General features: G+C 36.6%; 1 protein-coding gene across 1 annotated transcript in view; it reads left to right on the top strand.

The window, feature by feature from the left end:
- PLPP1 (phospholipid phosphatase 1) overlaps window positions 1-20,612 on the top strand; it is a 63,422-nt gene that overhangs the window by 29,393 nt on the left and 13,417 nt on the right. The window contains exons 3-4 of the mRNA XM_033085094.2: window positions 2,225-2,505; window positions 18,811-18,868. Coding sequence (XP_032940985.1) covers window positions 2,225-2,505; window positions 18,811-18,868 — 339 coding nt within the window. The remainder of the gene's footprint in view (window positions 1-2,224; window positions 2,506-18,810; window positions 18,869-20,612) is intronic.

Here is a 20,612-nt window from a genome sequence, read left to right as displayed (position 1 = left end):
GATGGTTCTGTTGGGTGGCATCCAAACTCATCAGAGCCACACTTTGAGCAGAGTTAAAACTTTCTTATGCCAAATAAAATTTTTAGGCATATAAATATTTATTCAAGTATATTTAGGAGCCAAAAATGAAAAGGCACAGCTAAATGTAATCCTCAGTATTGACCAGCTGTTTCTCTGGGCTAATGAGTTTAATTCAGGAGGAATATTATGATAATATAACTCTGCCTTGCATAGGGACTGCATGGATTTTTATCAAGGTTCCAGCATAAAGGTCAATTTTCAGCTCATATTTGCTTTTGGGTGGAATTTTTTTTGCAAGTTAAGAAATATATTCTGAGAATTGAAATGGTGACTTGCCTGATTTCCCTCTTCTTGGAAAAGCTGCTTCAAAAACTTACAGAAATGCTTCTGAAGCAGATGAAGTTTTTTGGTGGAGGGACAGTTTGTATGTTCTGTTAGCTGACAGACTGGTTTATGCTAAAGATCCTGCCCTTAAGATAAGACTTTTTTTTTTTTTAATACCCTGTTACTACCTTTGGGTAGTAACAATTCCAACTGGTAGTCAATATTACCTGAGAGCATCAGTGCGTGGTCACAACTGAAGCCCATGCAGCTTATCTCGTTTCTAGAGCAATTAAAACAGCTGAGTGAGGATGAACAGAATGGAGCATGGAAAGATTGATGTATTGCCCACAGTACTTGGCTACCAGCCATTTGCAGCTCAGGGAGTTCCTGAGTCAGAAAAGCTCCAATTAATATAGTTTTTTAATGGATGTATTGCCTTTGAATTAATCCAATCTCCATTTGAATCTGTGTGATTATTTAGCTAACAAAGTTTCTTTTGCAACATCAGGTGCTATCTTTTAGTGTGAAATCAGGCTTTTCTGTCAAGATTGCTTCATAGTCAGATGATAAAAGCAAATATTGGTGTCCTTTACTCAATGCTTAGTCTGATTATTGAAGATGAATATTTTTTGATGTCTGTCCAGTGTAGTAATTGCACTGACATCAACTAATTTTTTTGTTACCTGAAATAAGTGACCTTGTTGCAGCAATGTTATTTGAAAGGTGTTCACTATTTACCTGTCATGACTATTTCTGCTTGGCCGTCTTCCTTAAGAGGTTATTTTCTGGATTAGGTGTCTATGTATTTTACTGAGAACTTTTTCAGCTTTAGTCCATGTCCTGATATTTCTCTGCTTCAGTCCATATTTGGGTGAGGTGGAGGGTGTAAAACTTCAGTGTCACACATCTGATGGTTTTGTCTGTTTGCCTTAATGCAAAGCCTCTGACAAGCTGTCACTCTGTGTGCTTGGGTGGCAGTGTCTGAGCAATGGCTTCATTCAACAAAGCTCTGCTTTGCTGGGATCTAGGACCTGGCAGACAGACAGAGCCATAATTTTAATTTTCACATGATTTTTTAAAGGTAACTTTACGCATATACATCCAGTCCCCCACACATCTGATCAACTGCATGAATTAATCCTTTCTGTACAGAATGGAACCATCTGATTCAGTATCCAAATTATCTGCAGCAAAGTTCTGTATTTGGCATAAGGAAAAACTTACTTTCAGAAGAGAAGTTGCAAGAAAAAAAAAATTAAATCTACTTTCTTGTTCACAGTTGATACATGTACCTTGGACATGTAGGGTGAAAAACCTACACATACCTACTCAGTAAGACCTGTCTTTCCCTACTGTAATTAGTTTTCTTTTCTCCCCAAAAGTTTTAATTTGCATGAGAAGTAGGAAATTTCTTTGTTGAAACATCAGGCCTTTCAGATCTGGATATAAAGTGTCAACCCTTCAGAACAGTTTCTGGTTTCATGAAAAATCTAACAAACTTTGAAAAATTTTTACTCTGTAGAAATTAGTTGAAGAAGACTCAATGTAAAATGAAGTTATGTGGGAGAAGATGTTTCTAATTAGGGCCATGCTGAGTAATATGGTTAAATGTTATTCCAAGAAGGCTTTGTTTTAATAGTACTCTGAAAATAATATGATCAAGTTCAACATGAGGTAGGATAAAATAAAAAGGTGTTTCTCTTCTGTGTGAAAGTATTCATAGTTTGGACACGGTTACTGCTGACTCTTGGAAAACTTAAATTTGCAGCTTAATGTTTATAAAAAAATAATTCCTGAAACTGTATGTGTTAGTATTATCAAGAATAGCATAATACTTTTCTTTACAGTAATTCACTTCTTGTTCTTATTTCTCTTTCAGATAATCCTAGGAGAAACTCTCTCAGTTTTTTATAATAATTTGCACTCAAATTCGTTTGTCAGAAATAACTACATAGCCACTATTTACAAAGCCATTGGGACCTTCATTTTTGGGGCAGCTGCTAGCCAGTCATTGACAGACATTGCCAAGTACTCCATAGGTAGACTGCGTCCTCACTTCATTGCTGTGTGCCAGCCTGACTGGGCACGGATAAACTGCAGCCTGGGCTACATCGAGAACTTCACCTGCCATGGGGACAAAGCAAAAATCAATGAAGGGAGGTGAGTCTGACTAGCCTTGTATACCTGGTTGTATGGCATGCTTGTTAACCTGGGGCAATGAATTTGATAATGCTGCTGCAGTTTTTGTGCTTCTCCTAGAATAAATTTATTGTAGTGAATATTAAGCATTAAACCCTGTCTAGACCCTGGGGGTTTTTTTCTGATTTTTGAAAGCTTGTTTTATTAATGTATAGATAAATGCCTAATTGTGTGTTTTTCTGCTTATGGATGATTGTAATTTTTTTTCAGTTTCAAGTGGCCTTTATTTGTGTTTCTAAATGTTTGCATCCCAATGAAGAGAAGAATTTGAAATCTACCTTAGAAATTGGATGTAAAATAGCAAAGGAAATGTTTTCATTTGGCAATAAAAGCAAATAAGAACTGCACATCCATATAAATATATGCAGGACTATTAAAAAATTCTAATAATTTTTCTCACTATTAATAGTTTTTAATCTTATCTGCTAATTCAATTGCAGCAAGATACTATGAAAACAAGAATAACGTCTCTGACACTTCAAACTTTAGTCACTGTGCTACAAACTCAGTGTTCAAGTGCTACTGGAAATGTTAGAAGTATGTTCGGAATAATTTGAATTGCTTGAGCTTTCTGTCACCTTACTCTTACAGAGACTTCTTTTTCCAGGAGTTGTATATACTCTCTCAGTTAGACTTCTCTCTCAGTGCAGTTTTTAAGTAGATATGTATAGTTTTGCTCACTATTCTGTGTACTCCTTTCCTCTTCTGGCATGTGTTCCTTATAATTTTTCATTAGCATGCATGGTATTTTTCAGTATCTATAGGAAAATGTTGATGAAATGTGAATGGTTGTTGATGGTAGTGGAGCACATGCATGGGTAGGCAGTAGTACACTGGGTACGTGTGGCAGGGGATACAGGGGTGGCTTCTTTGAGAACCTGCTATGTCCCTCAGAGCTAGTGCCAGCGAGCTCCAAGTCTTTAGTTTAACTTCTTAATGAGTCCAAAAATGCTTCTTAATTGTAAAGATGGATGTGGAGAAAATTTGGATTGGTTGTGATGACTGAAATGGTCCTGAAATAGTTGTTCTGTGTTTTGGGGATGCTGAAAGACAAAAGTTACCTCATGCTTAAAAAAAATCCACTGTTTTTTTGTGTATGAGGATAGAATGAGGGAGCAATGGCATAGTGATCGCTTGCCTTGTATGTGTTTTGACATCTCAAACTTCTATATTGAAAGTAAGGGTTTTTTGTCATCTCTTAAATGATTGGCTATGAGTTTTGTATTTCCGGCTACCCTTTTCTGCTGCTACTGTTTCCCCTATGGAATGATGCCAGAGGGCTCTCCTGTTTGGCTGGAACTTGCCTTGAGGCGCTCACTTGAGCGTATACTTGCTTGTGGGGCTTCTGCTATCAGATGAGGCTTTTGCATGCACAGGAAGCTGTAAACAAAAAGTTAGCAAGTGGTCAAAGAAGGGTAGTATAGATTAAGTGGGACATTGCCCTGTAGAGGTGTATGACCTGGATGCAGTGATCCAGTAAATCTCTCGGGGTTTATGATGATCTTGGGTCATGTGCCCACACAGAGGCCAAGTGCCCAAGGGCTTTAACCTTTCAGTTAATAGCCCACTAAGAGGAGAAAGGTAGATTGCAGGGAGTTTTTTACAGGAAGCAGGAAGAAGTCAGTAGTCTCTCAGGCTATAGCCCAGAGATTAATTTCTGTATCAGTTGACAAAATTACTAGCGGTACACCTAGTGCCATCTACTTTCATTTGCATAGATTAAATAGACTGGTAGAAATGCAAAGGAAGAATGAAAACAAGACAATCACAGCATTGCATGTAAAATCATCTTTTCTGAATTGAACCTGTTATTCCTCTATAGTAGTAGAACTTGAGCTTACATCTGAATGTTTTTAAAGATTCATACTTGATTGTACAATCAAAAAGACAAATCTCATATTTTTATTTCATTTAAAGCAGTGAGAACAGTGTAAAAATCCACTGTGTGCTTCCATTATTCATATTGTGTTTTCTGATTAGTTATCGCTTCCCTTCTTATTTCTTCTTATGATTTTTTACTAATTAAAAGTATAAAATAGTTTTGGTATGGAGCATCCCTAAGTAAATCGGACTTCTTGTTCTGAAATAAAGTTGTGTGTGTGTTGAAGAGGTGGGTGTAAGATGAAAGCTTCTAAAGTATACTTTGGAAGTGGAACAGAAATTAATTAAAGTGTTTCCATTTTCTCCTTAACTGTAATACTGAATGAAGAAACATTTGAAGTAGTTTTTTTCCCCACGTGAAGATTATGGAGTAAGCTGTGTAAGTTCTTTATAGTACTGGGATGTGTAAGTTTGGTTCAGAGTGGGTTGAAAACACAGCTTGCAGGAACTTCTAGAAGACAGCCTGTGTTTTAGGCAAACATATTGCATATCATGTTCCAGTACTGTTTTATGTAAATCTAATGTTTCCAACTCTTTGCATATGTCTACTATGTTACAACATGGGGACATGAGAGAAAAAAAGTAGTTAATTTTTATTGTTCAGTGGCAACAACAGTATTACGATACACGCTTGCCTTATCGGGAATAGAAACCAATGGATTTTAGGATTGATTGTTTAAATGAATAAAGTGCTTATGAGCGATGGTCAGTTTCAGTAAGGTTTCTGTGAAAAACAAGGCTCACTTCTAAAATTTTTTTTAAAGGTTTAATAAGGGATAAATGGAACAGTGAACAGTGGTGGGTGTGTAGCCATAGCTAGAGGCACACCAGTTAATCATAACAGCTCTTCTTATATACTTTTTCCATTGCATTGGTCAAATACATATTCATAAAAATTACACCTATTCAAGCATTTCTTTGAACTCATTTGCATGTTCTGGGAATTCTTCAACATGATTTGACCCCAACTTGCTTTTTAGAGTATGTGCAGTAATGTGTATTATCTTTTGGGGAGTTGTGTGTCACTTCCTCACAATGCCCCCCCATTCCATGATTTCAGCAGGCAACAGTTATTGATAGTCAAAGGGCCGATGGCAGGAGTCCTTATCACATCCATTCCTTAAATGTTATCTGACCATGCAGACAGTTTATTTCCACAAGTACTTTAAATCAACATTAACTATTTTACAAATTATCTGAGTTATACTGTTGGTCAGGTACAAAAATAAAAGTATTAGCTTTTATTTCACAACTGCAGCTTCTGTAAAAGTTAATGCAAAAGCTAAAGCTATAATGTATGTTTAACACTGTTTACAAACTAAAATATAGTCTATAAATTATGTTCTGAGAATACAAACTATACAGGGGCCAGGGCATTGGCCACAAAAAGCTGAAAAGTTATACTATATGAAAAGCAGTTGAAAGTGATTGCAAACGATATAAAAAATGTTAATAATAATTTGCAAAAGCCAGTACATAATATTAAAAGCTAACAACTACAAAGTAATTTATAAGTTTCACTTTCTAACCTGAGGTTAATAAGACAATTCTTACCTACTGAAGCATTGTTTGCTGTACATCATGCTGAAAGCAGTCCTTTTCAGGTTTAAATACCTTAGGTTCTCCTTGACAACTTTCATGATATGTATGCACTTTGATTACTGCTGCTGGCTCAGCAAAGCAGAGGATCACAAACACAGTGGTGTGCTTACTAAATCTGATTTGTATTTGTTGAAAGATGAATGTAAGAGCTGGCACATATGCATCCAAGTTTGTAGCACTTAAAGATTTCTAAAATCCACATGAAAATCACTCGTTATATTAAAAAATTCTAGTTAATACTTAACATATACTTTTTTCCTATGCCTTTTTGTAAGGCAGTCCTTTCTTCAGGCAGTATTTGGTGTTTAATTCAGGCAAGATGCAGAAACTTACAATGAACTACTCCGTGGCACTTTTCTGAGGTGAATGACTTGTACAGAAGTGCCATCTCAAGCTTTTATGGAGGTTTTGCTAGGTTTGATGTCAGCTGTTTTGTGTGGAGTCATAATATTCCTTCTAAACAAATATTAAGAGTAATAACTCAGTAAAGGTGCCTGACCTGTGTTGTTTTAGTTACAGAAAAGTAAATTTGATATAGAAGCACAAGTTTTAGTGTCTATGAATGAAGAGACATCAAACTCATGATGTTCTGTTGTCACTGGTGCTTGCAATTAGCATGTCACTTTTAGTGTACTGGTATATACTTTAATGCTGCTGAATTGCCTTTAGGGTACTTTCCTTAACACCTATAAGGATAATGACTAGTCAGTTGGCTGTTTTCCCTTTCAAATAACAAAGCAGGGCTCAATAAAACAGGGAGATGTTCCAGGCCATAACCCTGATAAAATGGGGGTTTGAGTGAGTTGTGTTTACTAATCTCTAATATTTTTTAGCTTTTGTAGCTTCCATTTTTGCTCATCTTCCTTTTCTTCTGGCTTTGAGTGGATTGGCAAAACACCCAAATTCCTCAAGGAGAAGTGGGCAGATAGGACGTGTTGACTTCTCTGTTCGTTATTGGTAGCTAATGCATATTTCCCAAACCTGTCTGCTCTAACCAGTCCATGGCAGGTTGTTAATGCATCCTGTTTGTTAGCTTTCCTGCATCCAAAAGACTGAACAGAAGCCACAGTTGTTCAGCAGCAGCTCTGAATTAGTATTTCAGTATTCCTCTGGTGAGTATATTTTACTGTAGTTGCTGGTTGTCTGAAATGAGTGTGTAAACAGTGAGGCTTGAGAGTCTAGTGGAGTAACAAAGGAGAACATCAGGAGCTGCTCTTTTCCTCTAGTATGTGAACACTTGATTGCTCTGGAATAGATTTTTTTTAGCATCTGGCAGAGGGGAAAGAAGGCAATTTTATAAGGTATTTGTTGAGTTAAGCTGAAATATATCATGCTTCAAGATTTCAAGATGGTGATAGCATGCCTTCTGACTCTATCCTTGGGATGTACTGAATCATGGTGTGGCAATATTGGATGGGGTCTCAACTCATTTTGGCAATCAGGAGTTGCTAATTTAACATTGGTTACCTTCGTGTAGATGAGCATTTGTAATCTCTAGGAAGCAGGCTCTGGAATCCAGGAGACACACTTGACTAGATGAACCTGAACCTCGTAAGGGTCAGTGTTAGTTGTCATCTTAAGCAAAAAATGAATATTTCCTCTTGGTTGTAAAATTTCATCTTAAAAAGAGTAAATGTGATTTAAATTAAGGTTCTGTCAGTATTTTTATTTGAGGCAGGTAAGAACTTAGTAACGATGGTAGGGGTTTCTCTCCAGTTTTATTAAGTTCTTTCTACAAGAAATTAAAATCAATCAAAACTCCCTAAGCCTTTCCGTCAAAAAGAGTCAAAATTGAAAAAAAACTGTACAAAATCAATGAATACCACCCTGCCCCAAAACCAAATTTCTGGTGTTGACAAGTTGTGTGTGATTAAAATAATCTTTGAATCAGTCTTATTTAATTCTCAAACAATGTAGCAGGTGCTATATAGAGCTTACAGTATTTTTAGAACTTAATTTAGGATTGTGCTGTCACTTTGGTGTGTATAAACATATATAATTTTATAAACTTGACAGCACAAATTGCACAGCAGAACCCCATGTAAAGGTCAGGTGTATTGAATCTGATACTATTTAAACTTATATTTTATCCACAAAATGTTAAAAATAAGTGTTGTGGCATGAATTATGCTGTACTCAGTGTCTGCTGAATAATTTCTCAGGGATGACAATACACTAGGGTATAATAATACACTAGTTAGTGTTCAAGCAAATGATGCCTCCCCAGAACTTCAAAGATTTAGACCATACTTCTTTCAATTTTCTCGTTTTAGAATAATTTCCTGCAGCAATGATGTAGGAGAAAAGCAAGTTTACAGTGTCTGTATTCAGTAAGGAATGAGAAACATGGATTTGCTAATGCTGTGTTGAACCTAAAACACTTGAAAGCAAAATGCTTTTATTTAACATTTTTGTCTTCTTGCATGTTCAGTGTACCTGGTTTTCTGTTGTGCCATAGTGGGTGTGAAACAGACTAACTGGGACAAATACACTTAGTGGGTACAAGTTTAAGAATCAACTCAAATACATGGCAGTTGGACAATAAAGTTATTCTTCATAATTTTGGATTAATGTGAAATATGTGTTTTTATACCAATTCTATATCAATGATAGTGAAAGCTATTTAAAAAAAAAAAAAAACCACTTAAAAAAATGTCACCTGAAAAAGGATTAAATTTTTCTGGAAAATAAATATGCTGGGTTCTCTTGCTTCTCCTAAAAGATAATTTTCTACCCTTTTGAGTATACCTTTTGAGTTACCTTCCCCCCATTATTTTTAATGTCCACATCATCTGAAAGCTGTGGAGATCTTGTCACAGTAACTGAATGGGTTAAATATTTCATTAATGTGGAGGTAGCTGTGGAGTTTTGATAAAGCCCTGTGAATACTCATCCATTTTTTTAACCATCTGAGAGATGTGCTGGCTCCTTTGCATGGCTTTTTAGAGTATCTGGACAGCCTCATCATGGCATCATCTGCCTTCTTCAGCACCACTGGATGCGTGTCTCATGGACTCTTGGGCTTGTCTCACTTGTCAGTAATTGTGGTAAGGTCCTCTGCAGGGGATAGTGCCTCTTTTCTCTGAACTTTGCCACTAAGCTTGAAGACCTGGGAGAGTGGAAAAGAGTTTTCTAATTGCTGACCTTCGTTAATGCATTTGCATTTTGGTTTTGTTCCTCTCCAGCTGTACCTTATGGTGTGTTAAAAGGAGAAGGGTCAACATATGGTTTAATTTCTTGAAACCTTCAATTCATTAACTTTTACCCTGAAGTTTATTTGTTGAGCTCTCGTTTAAGATGGAGATTTGGAGGCATCCCTGTCTCTTAAAATGTCTATTGTTGAGGTATTCCTGGCTTTTTTGGTTCTTCTTTTGAGATGCAGATGTGAGGACTTTTTGTTAAATTCATGTATAAGATCTGGATCTTATAACTGCCAGATGTCCCTTTGTGATGGAATTTTATTGTCCTTTTGGACTCGAACTGAAGAATCTGGATTGAATTTCAAACCTTGGTAATTGCTCGGTCCAGCATTTGGGGTTTTTTAAAAAATATAATAAAACTTAGTCTTCAGGAATGCAATTCCAAACCTTATTTCACATTTTGGAACTGATCTATTGATACTACTTCCACAACAATGCAGTTTAAGTGTTGTACAAGGAGACAGTTCAGGTTTCTGTTTCTGAAAGTGGAGGAAGAAGTATTCATTAGAGCAAGAAAATACATGTAGCAAACATCTAGCCCCAAAATTATTTCGTGCTCTTTAAAATGGAGAAAACGGGGCAATTATACACATTTGGCAGGGATCTGTACTCATCATGTAAACCAAGCAGCCTTTTTATTCTACAAGTGGAAAGTGCTTAAGTATCCTGCTCTTAGACATGGAACAGTTGCATATGGGAGGCTGTAAGCATAACATGTTCTTCCTCAGTCAGTACACTGCAAAGCTGGGAATGGGAAGTAAAGGTCCAGATATTTTCTAGTGAAGGGTGTGAAAATATGTGTCTAAACAGTCCTTTGAAAGACTAACCCTTTAAGCAAACAGTTTTAGGTATGATGGCAAGTTTCTGACTGAGCAGTTAATAGTGCGTGCATGCGGTACTTGTGTGCATATGTACTCTGTTTTGGTTAACCTCTGTTCCTGAACACAGCAGTAGTGTGGGTGATCTGCAAATGAGTACTGGCAGTGGAGGCACTTAAAAGTGGTTGCTGTAATAATCTTCTCGAGTATATATTGTAAGGAATTTGTTGTTAAGACCTCTTGTAGCTGAAGTTTGAATCATGTTAACCAATTCTGAGAACATGCTTTAATATGGCAGAACTTTAGAATGAAGTTAGAACAAAATAATTATTTATGGTTCCAGAAATCCGTCTTTTCCCTTAATAGGACAGGTGAATAAGAAGGAGGAACAGAGCATGGTATGAATATGCAGAAAATTAACTGAATGCCAGTGCCAGCATATTCACATAGTTGATAATGGTTTTTCTTCTTAGGATGCTAAATTTGGTTGCAGTTTGCAGTACAGTTTGTTGTATCTTGTTGCTTTAACACTGGTTAAACTAATTCTCCTCAGTACAAATTATTGTGCAGTGTAATTTTTTTTTTCCTATACATAATTATCCTGGGTCTATGCCAAAGAGGTCCTTTATCTACCTGCTTAGGCTTCCTGAGTTTACTACAATTTTTTCTTGAAAGTAGTATTTACTACATTTTAGCAGAGCAGTGTAAATTTGTAACAATACTGCAGTCACTAACGTCTAGATATTTCTGTTAGATACTATATTTTTTAGCTCCTTTTGCTAAGTATGGATGTTGGGGTGGGACCTAAGTGTTCAGAGTTCTGGGTCGGGAGCAACACTGGAAACCTCCTGACAAAGCAGATCAGGAAACTGCCCTTCCTGGATTATTTGTCACCTCACTGAGCACATACATAGAAATTGAACCTTTGAACCTGAAGTGGTAAATATGACACCATATTGTAAAAGGCTGCTACTTCAGAGGCACTCTGTGCAGTCTGAGCTTTGTTGGCCCCCAAAAGGAGACTTGCATGGCTAGCAAGGATGTGTTTGTCTGTGAAACCGTCTAAGTTCTCTAATTTCAGTCTTTCAGTTATCTGTTTGTGGTAACAGATAACACAACTGTCAAGGTTCATAAAGATAATTGTATGACTAATGTACAGCTTCATATTGCAACTCAGATGTCTAAAGGAAAAAATAGTTCCCTGCTTCAGTTGATGTACTACTCCCATGCTGACTGTGCTCAAAACAGGCTGTGTCCATTGTAGTCTCTATTGCAAACTCAAAATGTAATCTTCAAAGGAAGTTTTCAGGAAATTAGAGCTGACTATTTTGACATCAGTAGTTTATTTCAACACAATTGACAAGGTGGTGCTCTTTACCACTTGTTTTCCAGGAATTTGTCAGTTTTGTTCATAGTTCTTTCTCTGGTTGTAGCCCTGCATGAGCTGTGAGTGCAGTTAAATCATTGAGCAGTTCTCAGTAGCAGGACACCCCTGCCAGATAGCTGATATAACTATGGAACTGAACCATGTAACTTTGTCTGAAGTTCAGCCAAACTTTTGAAACTCTTATATTTCTGTTCTATGTATCCCTTCAAAACTGTAATTGTGTTAAAACAAAAAACAACTATAAACCCAAAAAAACTTAACACAACTTCCAAGGCTTATGCATTCTTTACTTCTATTTAAATGAATGCTTTTGTTTTCCCTTTGTTAGATAGCAACTGGTTTGCTCTGGAATTTTTAAACGTAAGTCAAGAGTCTGAACATACACTTTAGGTTAACTTATCTCTATTAAATAACCTGTCTGGCCCTCTCCGTATTTCCTGTCAGTACTATGATTATTTCTACAGTGAAAAACTATTTTGCATTAAAATTACTTGGTTTTTATAAAATGTACCAATATTCTGTTTCGAAGCTTCTTAAAGCTTTGAAAACCAAACTGCATTTAATGAGACAAACATAACTAAAGGGATTGCTTCTCATCTGGCAGTTTCCATCAGCATCTCAAATCAGAAATTTCTGATGTGCCAGAGACTTGTGTTTACTATGGACATACTGGTATGTTGTGTATAGCACTGATTATTTCTTTTATGGAGCTTTCAACCTGTGAAGTGTTCTACACTACTGAAATTTCTAGGCGTAGGAGTTTTCATCTGAGGTTAATTTATGCAAAAAAAAAAAGAAAAAAACAAACCAACACACAAAAAACAACTGAAGCAGCTTGAAAGGAATGGAAGGGCACACATGTACTACTATTCAGATGGTGCAGCTTTTCTCTTAAACACGGCTTTCACCCTTATGCCATTACTATTATTCAAGGTATAACCTGGCTGGTTTGGGAGCATTTACAGTACTATTGAAGTTATTCATCACATTTGAGAAGTGGAGCTTAGTCAGGGCAACTGCACATGATTTTACATGGAAGGAAAACTGAGTGATGGTAGTGAATAAAAACCTTTCAGTAGTAGGCCATAGAAGCTGCTGGACTGGCAGTGCATGTTGAAATGGGGCTGTACTTGATCTGGGAGCAAAAGGAGCTCTTTGCAAAGAAACTGACTGGTGGTGAGGAGAATTGAATCTGAAAGGTGAACATACTCTAATTAACTGAGATGCAGTTCTGCAATCTGGATCTTGTTTCTGATCTTACATCTCTTTTGCCCTAGTGTGAACTGGACTTTTTGAGTAGTGATAGGTAATGTTCATTTTCATGACTGAAACGAAAACTTTTCCCCCTTTAACGGGTTTTCAGACAAAGCTGGACTTGATATCTATTTCAGTAGCCTATCATGCTTAAGGTAATTTGAAATTAAAATGTGTCCGTGTTCAGTGCATCCTGAAAACTATTTGGAAGCTATTTGTGGCTGACTAAGCAGGTAGATACATCTTCTGCTTCACAGAATTTCAGTGGTTTGCAAAGTTTGTATCTAAAGTGACTTGAGCTAAAACTTTGGGTGTGTATAACTGTATCAGCCAAGTAGTACTGCAGGAACAGCTATCTATCCCCTGAACTATTCTCCCACTGCCTCCTTTACTTTTCTTCTTTGAAGATTACAACAATCTGCTGGCATACTTGCCAAGCACTTCTTGCTCAAAACAGTTCCTTAAAGAGGGAATAACACATAAATCTCTGATTTAATAGAGATTATAATTTTCTGACTTCATTCACTTTTTGTAAAATAACACTACTGCCAATCAAAAAAGTATTATGTGGGTAAGTTATGCAGACATAATAAATGGAATGGGAGCCTGTAATCTGGAGCAAACTATTAGTCTTTAGAAATACTGGTTTGGGTACCCCTTGCTGCTATTTTCACTACTAGTCTTTTCCTGAGATGGACTTACTAAGACGAGAAGTAAACAAAGTCCTGATTTTTATTTTCTTCCCTGTGGTAGGGGAGGAGGCTACCTGGAAATGTAGTGGAAAGTTCAACTTTTGTTTTTGTGCATTAAGTTAAATAGAATGATAAAATCAGAACTGATGAAAGATAACTTGTTTTGTAATGGTTTTGCAATGTGCATTAGGAAATTGCAGCATGAAATTTTGTTGGACTTTGGAATATTGAAAGCTCAAAATGTACATGTTTTTGTGTGGCATGGATGACAGGAGTTGGTAACTTCTTGCTCCCTTGGTTAAAAGTAAAAAAAATTGGAATTTCCACTTGCAGATTGACTGCTGCTTATTTTAAAAGGAAAAAACATCAGTAAGAGTATGATTTTTTTTATTTTTTTATCATTGGTTATTTTGCAATCCAGTTTATTCCCCTGGTAACTGCTGATAGAAACTTTTGCCATCAGATGCAAAATAGCTATCTTAGGTCGTCAGTGTTCTGTTAGGTTTTTCCATCAGTGTGTAATACTTTTGTTTAAATAGAAGTTGCAGAATATCTGCGTGTATACATCTAAATGCATCATCAGTTAATTTCTTCAATTTCCAGAAAGTAAATAAACAAATACCCATCAAATCATGCCAGCAGAAGCATTTAACCAACTTCGGAATATGGTCAATCTAGCAGTGAAGACAACCATTGTAGTACTTAGTGCTGATTAAAACTACTTATTGTTGATCCTGAGCTGAACTTCTTCCTGAGGGAAAAAGTTACTTTGTACTCCTGTTTCTTGCACAGTCTGCAGTGTTTGTTTTAAAGGCTGGTGATTAGGAAGGAGGTTAGAAATTAGTAAACACCTATCTCTTCTTAGAACCTGTTAGATTGGGTTTATGTCAGTAAGATAAGTAGAGAAATTTAACTGTGTGTGAGACTGTAAAAGGACAAAAGTGGAAAATCTGCAAAAGCATGGTCATGGTATTAAATAATGTGTATTACATGTCAGCATTGGCAGTTTCCTCACTATCTACCACTGTATAAAGCAGAACTGAGTGGATCTACCCTTCACCCCAGATATGATTATGCAAGATACTTTATTACTTAAATGTTACGTCTGCTATTGAAAAAAAGTCTATAAAATTTTCCAGATGAGGATTACTGAACTGGGAAGACTCTGGAAGCATTTTCCTGTATTTAAATCTATGGCTTTGTACTGAGGTGTGGGTAGAATTATTGGCAGAGAAGGAAAAAAGTGGAGGAATTGGAAACATGGGGTTCTGGATAGTTCCTGATATTGTGCAGTAGGTGAACTGCTTTTGTATTTAAGCTTTTCTGTGCAGTAATGACAAAAGTGCTTAATTTCAGAGTCCTCAAACCTTATAGCCCACACTGATCTTGCAAGTTGTAGTGGTGCAAGTCCAGCACATAAAGAAAGAGTGGATCTTGGGAGAACAAGTTGATTGTTGAATACAGAGAAAATTGACTTTAAAGAATGTGTTATTTAAGTGTAGAACTAGGAATTGAAACCATGGGTTGAAATACTAGGAATATTTCACTGACAAGCATGTGGCTTGCTTGTCACAGTTACTGGCTTACTCAACACAGGCAAGCTGAGCTGCAGCACTCTGGCATTTATTGACCTCCAGATCATGGAATGGGTAACGCAAATGTCAGTGGAAGCTTTGGGTCAGAGTGGGAGTATCCTGGGAATTTAAAGATGGAAAGGATATTCTGGTTAATCCAGCTGTGTGTATTTATTTGCTTTGATATGAGATTGCGGAACCTTCTCTTTCTCTCCAAGGGATCATTCTATAATTCTATAGTTACATTGGGAAGATTTCCTTGTCATTCAGCCTCTGCCAGGTTTCTTGCAGCACCACAGACCCTTTCTTGTGGCATGTCTTTCTACTGTCATTTAATTTCTCACTATTTCATTTTCCATTGTAGCATATTTGTTTAGCTGTTCTCTAGCCTTGTGTTTCCCAAGGCTCTTAATTTCCCCATCAGATTCCTGCATTTGTCTTAAATTCTGCACATTCAGGTGTTCATGTGAAGACGTTAAATGAAGACAAGACATCAAGCTTTTTTACTGAGTTCCAGTGTGCAGTAATTCACTTAAGAAGTCATGTACTCTACAACATAGTGCCACCCAGAACTTACTGGTTAAAACATGCTTTTTCTTGTAACTCACAGTCCAAGCAAATGATCCTTTTATGTGCTGTGTACTATGTTCCGTTTTTCTACTAATTGAAGAAACATAACTTGTCAGGCTGTCCCTGCTCCCTAGGCTAAGCTGGCCTTGTGCCTGGAAAGTAATAGAGGTTGTCAGTGTCAAGTCCTCTAAGGCAATCTCTCTTAGTATTCTTACCTTATAGAAATCCTGGCTAAAATAACAGTCATTCAGCTGATATGCTTCTTGTAGGAATTATTGATACTTTGTTAATTTTTCCAGGTATTCTTTAAAAATGCAGAGATTCAGTATTAAACCATAGTGATAAATTCTAGTCAATCTTATGACAACCTTTTTAAAAACTCTTGTCTTTTCTTTTGTCTTTAGTGGAAACCATGTGAAACTCATGACAAAACTAAGTTTCAAGAAAGCAAAACAGCCCTTAAATTACCTTGTTTTAAGACTTTTATATGATGTCAAGCTCTACTGTGTACTCTGGATACTAGGAGTATACTTTATACCTCAGCTGAGACCTGAATCTGGTTTTATGTTAATACTTAAAACATTATTCTGGCTTGGGAATAATATAATGTCCAAGTGGAAGTAATTAAAGGTTATGCTTTTTTCCTGTTAAAACGAAGGCCTGTTCCTGCCACAGAGATTCTCTGACGCAGGTACTGACAGAGTGAAAGACATGGACCTCTGAAAAACTGATTTTTTTGGTATCAGAATTGGCTGTTTTGGAAACCATCAGATCAAAATTGCACTTGCCAGCTCTATTTCATGATACTTCAGTTTCACTGGATATTGTTCTAAGACTATTTTGAAAAGTATAATTTGGAATCTGATGTGTGAATTCCTATTGGGACAGGTTAGCTTTTCTTTCACTGGTGAAAGGTAGGGATTTAGAGAGTCATCTGTAGCATTTTACTACTGATTCATGGCAAACCAGCACTTAGAGTAGGATCACAAAGAAACGTGGGCTGTGGAAAAGCTTGGCTGGTCTGATAGACGTGACGTTCTCCTGGCTTTGGGAAGACATTATTTATGTGCTGATGAATTGTTGGGAAAGTTTTCATTGTCAATCTTAGTGTTTTGAAAGGATTTTAAGACCTTTTTTAAATGTCTGTTTTTTTAAGAAGTCTAGAAACAGCTGTATTGCCAAAGAAATTTCACTGGGATTGCACAATATACAAATTGGATCAGTACTTTGTCCCAGTTGAATTTCTGGCAATACTTCATGTGCTAAGCACAATATTTTCAGTCATATACAGCATACTTATCTATGCCTGATAAGAATGCATTCAAAATTTGTAATCTTCAACCTGGGGCAAGGCATTCTTATTGTACCTTAGGCTAATGCATTCCTGAAACGAAAAAGACAAGTAGTCAAGAACACTTTAAAAAGAGCTTAGGAATTCCAAAACAAACTTAAAGAATGGTATTTTTTCCTTTTATCACTTACTAGTCTTCTAAATTCCTTTAGCTGGCAACAGGTTGCTTTCAATAATTATAGGAAATGCCATCTTATGGCCAACAGTAATAGCCCTAGAGCTATTGAACAAAATATTGTCATAGGAGCAAGAATTCCTTATTCTGTATCTGTAGAACAGCATGCTTTCTGTTCTCAGATGACATGTTTGAAGGACAGGGCTCTTCAAAATGCTTGTTGCATTGGTTTTCCTGGTGGACTCTTGCCCAGGAATTTTAAGGGTTAGAGTACAAGAGTGGAAAAGAAATGTCTAGCTAATGGTTTTGGTAATGGTAATCTAAATGATTTTGAACTTTAAACATCTCGACATTTGAACATTTTGAACTTTAAAAATCTGAAGCTAGTACATAGTCAAATTTTTTCTTTTTAAGAAAAAACTTAAAGCTTTTTAAAAAGTTAATTGGAAAATATCAGTTGGTGAAATACGTAATCTTTTTCAGATTGCTTATTTAATATCTCTGAAACCAAAAGCTGTTGACAATGTTTTAAATAACCATAGACCGAAAGCTCTAAAACCTCTGGAATAAACCTATGTGGGCTTTTTCTGGTGCAGTTTCTAAATGTTATACGTGCAAATTAATTCAGGAAATGTTGCAGTTTCACTTGTGCACAAGACAGTTTCATTGCCTTCTTTGTGGTATTTGAGTCTTTAACCTCATTATCTTGCTGCATATCAGAGCTGCCTTCCTTACTCCTAGTCCAAAGAGTGGAAATGCTTGTCTTGACCAGGAGTTTCCCTGGCTTCAGGTTCTCTGCCTGGTAGAGGCACCAAAACAAGGGACCTGCAGAGCTGTGAAACTTTATTAAGTTGGCCATGTTTTGATATGCCAGACTGCTGGGGGAGGAGTATTCTGGTTAAATTGCACAAAAGGCTGGCTGAGACCTGGCTGGTTGGCCTGTGAAGCAGCACTGTTACAAGGCTCTGTGCATAAAATGGAAAAAGTAGTGCTAAGTACAGTTCATCTCCCTGATTAAGACTAAATTAAAAATGTCTTTCCATTTTGCCTTCTGGAAGAGGGTGGGTGGCATTTATTTTACAGCTGTGTAAAAACCAGCTGTCTAGGGAAGGACTTGACCAAAAGAATCCTGGACTGTCAGTGTCAGTTGGCAAATTCCTTCAGCCTAGACCTGTTTAAAGCCTTTGGGAGCTGAAGCCAGTATTGACACTTTAAATGAGATATGAATCATCTCTACAAATACTAGCTGAGTTGTTGTCTTTTGCAGTTGCCTGGCTAATAAACTGCATTCCTACCTTTCACCCTACCCTTCAATGATAAATGGTCAGGGTCTGTGTCAATCATACATTTCACAAAGATGTACAAATGTAATATAAGTCTCCTCTTGATAGTGACTAAATGCAAGTAAGTGTTTTGGGATGATTAATGTAATTTGTATTCATGCATATACTGTGACTAAAAGATGAGGAATTTTAAGAAGTAATTATATTTAAAGTATTCTGGCATTTGTTAAGATGAACTATTAAAGGACACTTGATTACTTTCTCTAAAGATGTATTCCACTGCTGTTCAAACTTCAGTCAAAAGCCTAGTACTTACTGCCTGATGTATAAATCAACTTAGATCTGGAAAAGGATAACTGCTGAGTAATGAAGTCTGTACGGTTTGTCAGAAATCTGTGTGATGTGCCTAGGGAGCCTCCTTGAAGAGTAGTATGGACATACTTGCATTTTACCAGTTCACTTGTATAATATAGATTAGTATCACTGCAGACTGAATGTTGTAAAAGAAAACTAATGATGTCTGATCTTTTCTTTTCCAGACTATCATTTTATTCTGGCCATTCTTCATTCTCTATGTACTGCATGCTCTTCGTAGCAGTAAGTATGCTCTTTCAATCTAAGTGATAACAAAAGTTCTATTAGCTACCCAGTACTGAATATTTACTTAGCTGCTTTGTTCAAGGGACATTGGTTTTGTAGGATGCTTGTCTGGTGCAGTTAAAGACTTCTCAATAGAAGCTGTAAGGGTGGTGATACTGGGACAAGAAGTAGAATGATATTCAGTCTGCCTAAGAAAATGTTTAATATGGTACTTGACTCATGTGTCGTGTCTACAATGAACCCAGTGACAAATGTGTTCTGAAAAGAAGATGCTACTTAAATTTAGTTTCATTAAAAGTATAAGCCTTATAAAAATCTATGATAAAACATGTCTGATTTAATGAGATGTGCAAAACCTATTTTAAAAATAAAGCAAACAAGAGCCTTAAACACTGGTGGCTGGGCCTGTAAGCACAAAACAGCAGATCAAACTGAATTTTCAAATTCCTTTTTATTTTCTCATATTTTTTAGGGACTGAGAAGGAAGAGTGAGGAAAGCAAGGGGACAGTAAATATTAGCGATAAAATCAATTCAGAAATACTTCATTTGGAGATTATTACATTTGAATTGAAATAGTTCCAAGTCAACTAGGACAAATTATCTTCACTCTTAGCATAAGGCTTGTAACATGAAAGACTGATTTTGTTGTTCTCCTCCTGCTAAGTGGTAGCACAGAAGGTATTAACTTTATGGAATTTTGTTGCTAATGTACTTGTATAATTAAACTCTAGTCTTGGACATACGTTGCTAACATAATATGTACATTCCACAATTTTTACAGACCTCAGATTCAATTTGCTTTTTTTGTCTTTGTGGCGTTTTTAATTTTTCACTCTCTTGGCAATAGTACAACATCCACAGTGAGTGAACCAATTGTTCAAACTAAACAAAAACCTCTACAACTACACACACACTAAAGGGGTGGCTCTTCAGCATGACATAGATACATTTTAGCTTTATTTTTAAATAAAGCTATTTCAGAAGCTTGATGTTTAGTTTTGATGTATTATGCAGTTTTTTTATGGCTAAACCTGTTTGGGTCATCTCCCCTGCTTACTGGTCTTATCTAATGTAAATACAAACAGTTCATAAAAGTATTATATCCTGTGTTTGGCTGGAATATGGTATGACTTCCTGTCAGCTCTTTGGGTTTTTGAAAATAAATGGTAAGGTGTTTCTGCTCATTATGATTGGCAGTCTTCAAAATTATATGGGTCCACTCGTGATAACATTTCAAACCCAAACCCAGAATGAAGCAATTACTGCTACACAGAGAGCACCCTAATACTGACTTACCCCTCTGGGCTCAGTCAGACCCTTCTCATCCAACATCTTCTCATGTGGTTTTGTTGAGCAACGTGGTAACGTGATACTTACACCTCACAGAAGGACAAACCTGGAGATAAGAAAAACCTTGGTAGGTGTGTAGCAATACGTATTATTTATAATTTATGCTAACTGGATTACAATTGTCTGTCAGGGATCTGAAGCTGTCTGAGCTTTTACCTCTGTCCCATGTGTGTAAGACACGTTCTGCAGCGGCATGGGTAAATGGTGGTGGTCAGGAGGAATTCCTAACTCATTAGTTGAAGGTAATGGGTTGTATTAGATAACACAATCTCTAGATGCATACAAGGTAGTAGAAGATGTCTTAACAGCCTGGGTTTGAGACCTCATTTAGTTAACCTATTAGGCTTGGAAAAAATTCAACCTTTGGCAAGAAAGTAAATTCTTTATTTT

This window comes from Catharus ustulatus, chromosome Z (genome assembly GCF_009819885.2).
Source record: "Catharus ustulatus isolate bCatUst1 chromosome Z, bCatUst1.pri.v2, whole genome shotgun sequence".
Classification (NCBI taxonomy): Eukaryota; Metazoa; Chordata; class Aves; order Passeriformes; family Turdidae; genus Catharus; species Catharus ustulatus.
The sequence above is the reverse complement of the archived record's forward strand: the minus strand, read 5'-3'. Positions and strand labels throughout refer to the sequence as shown.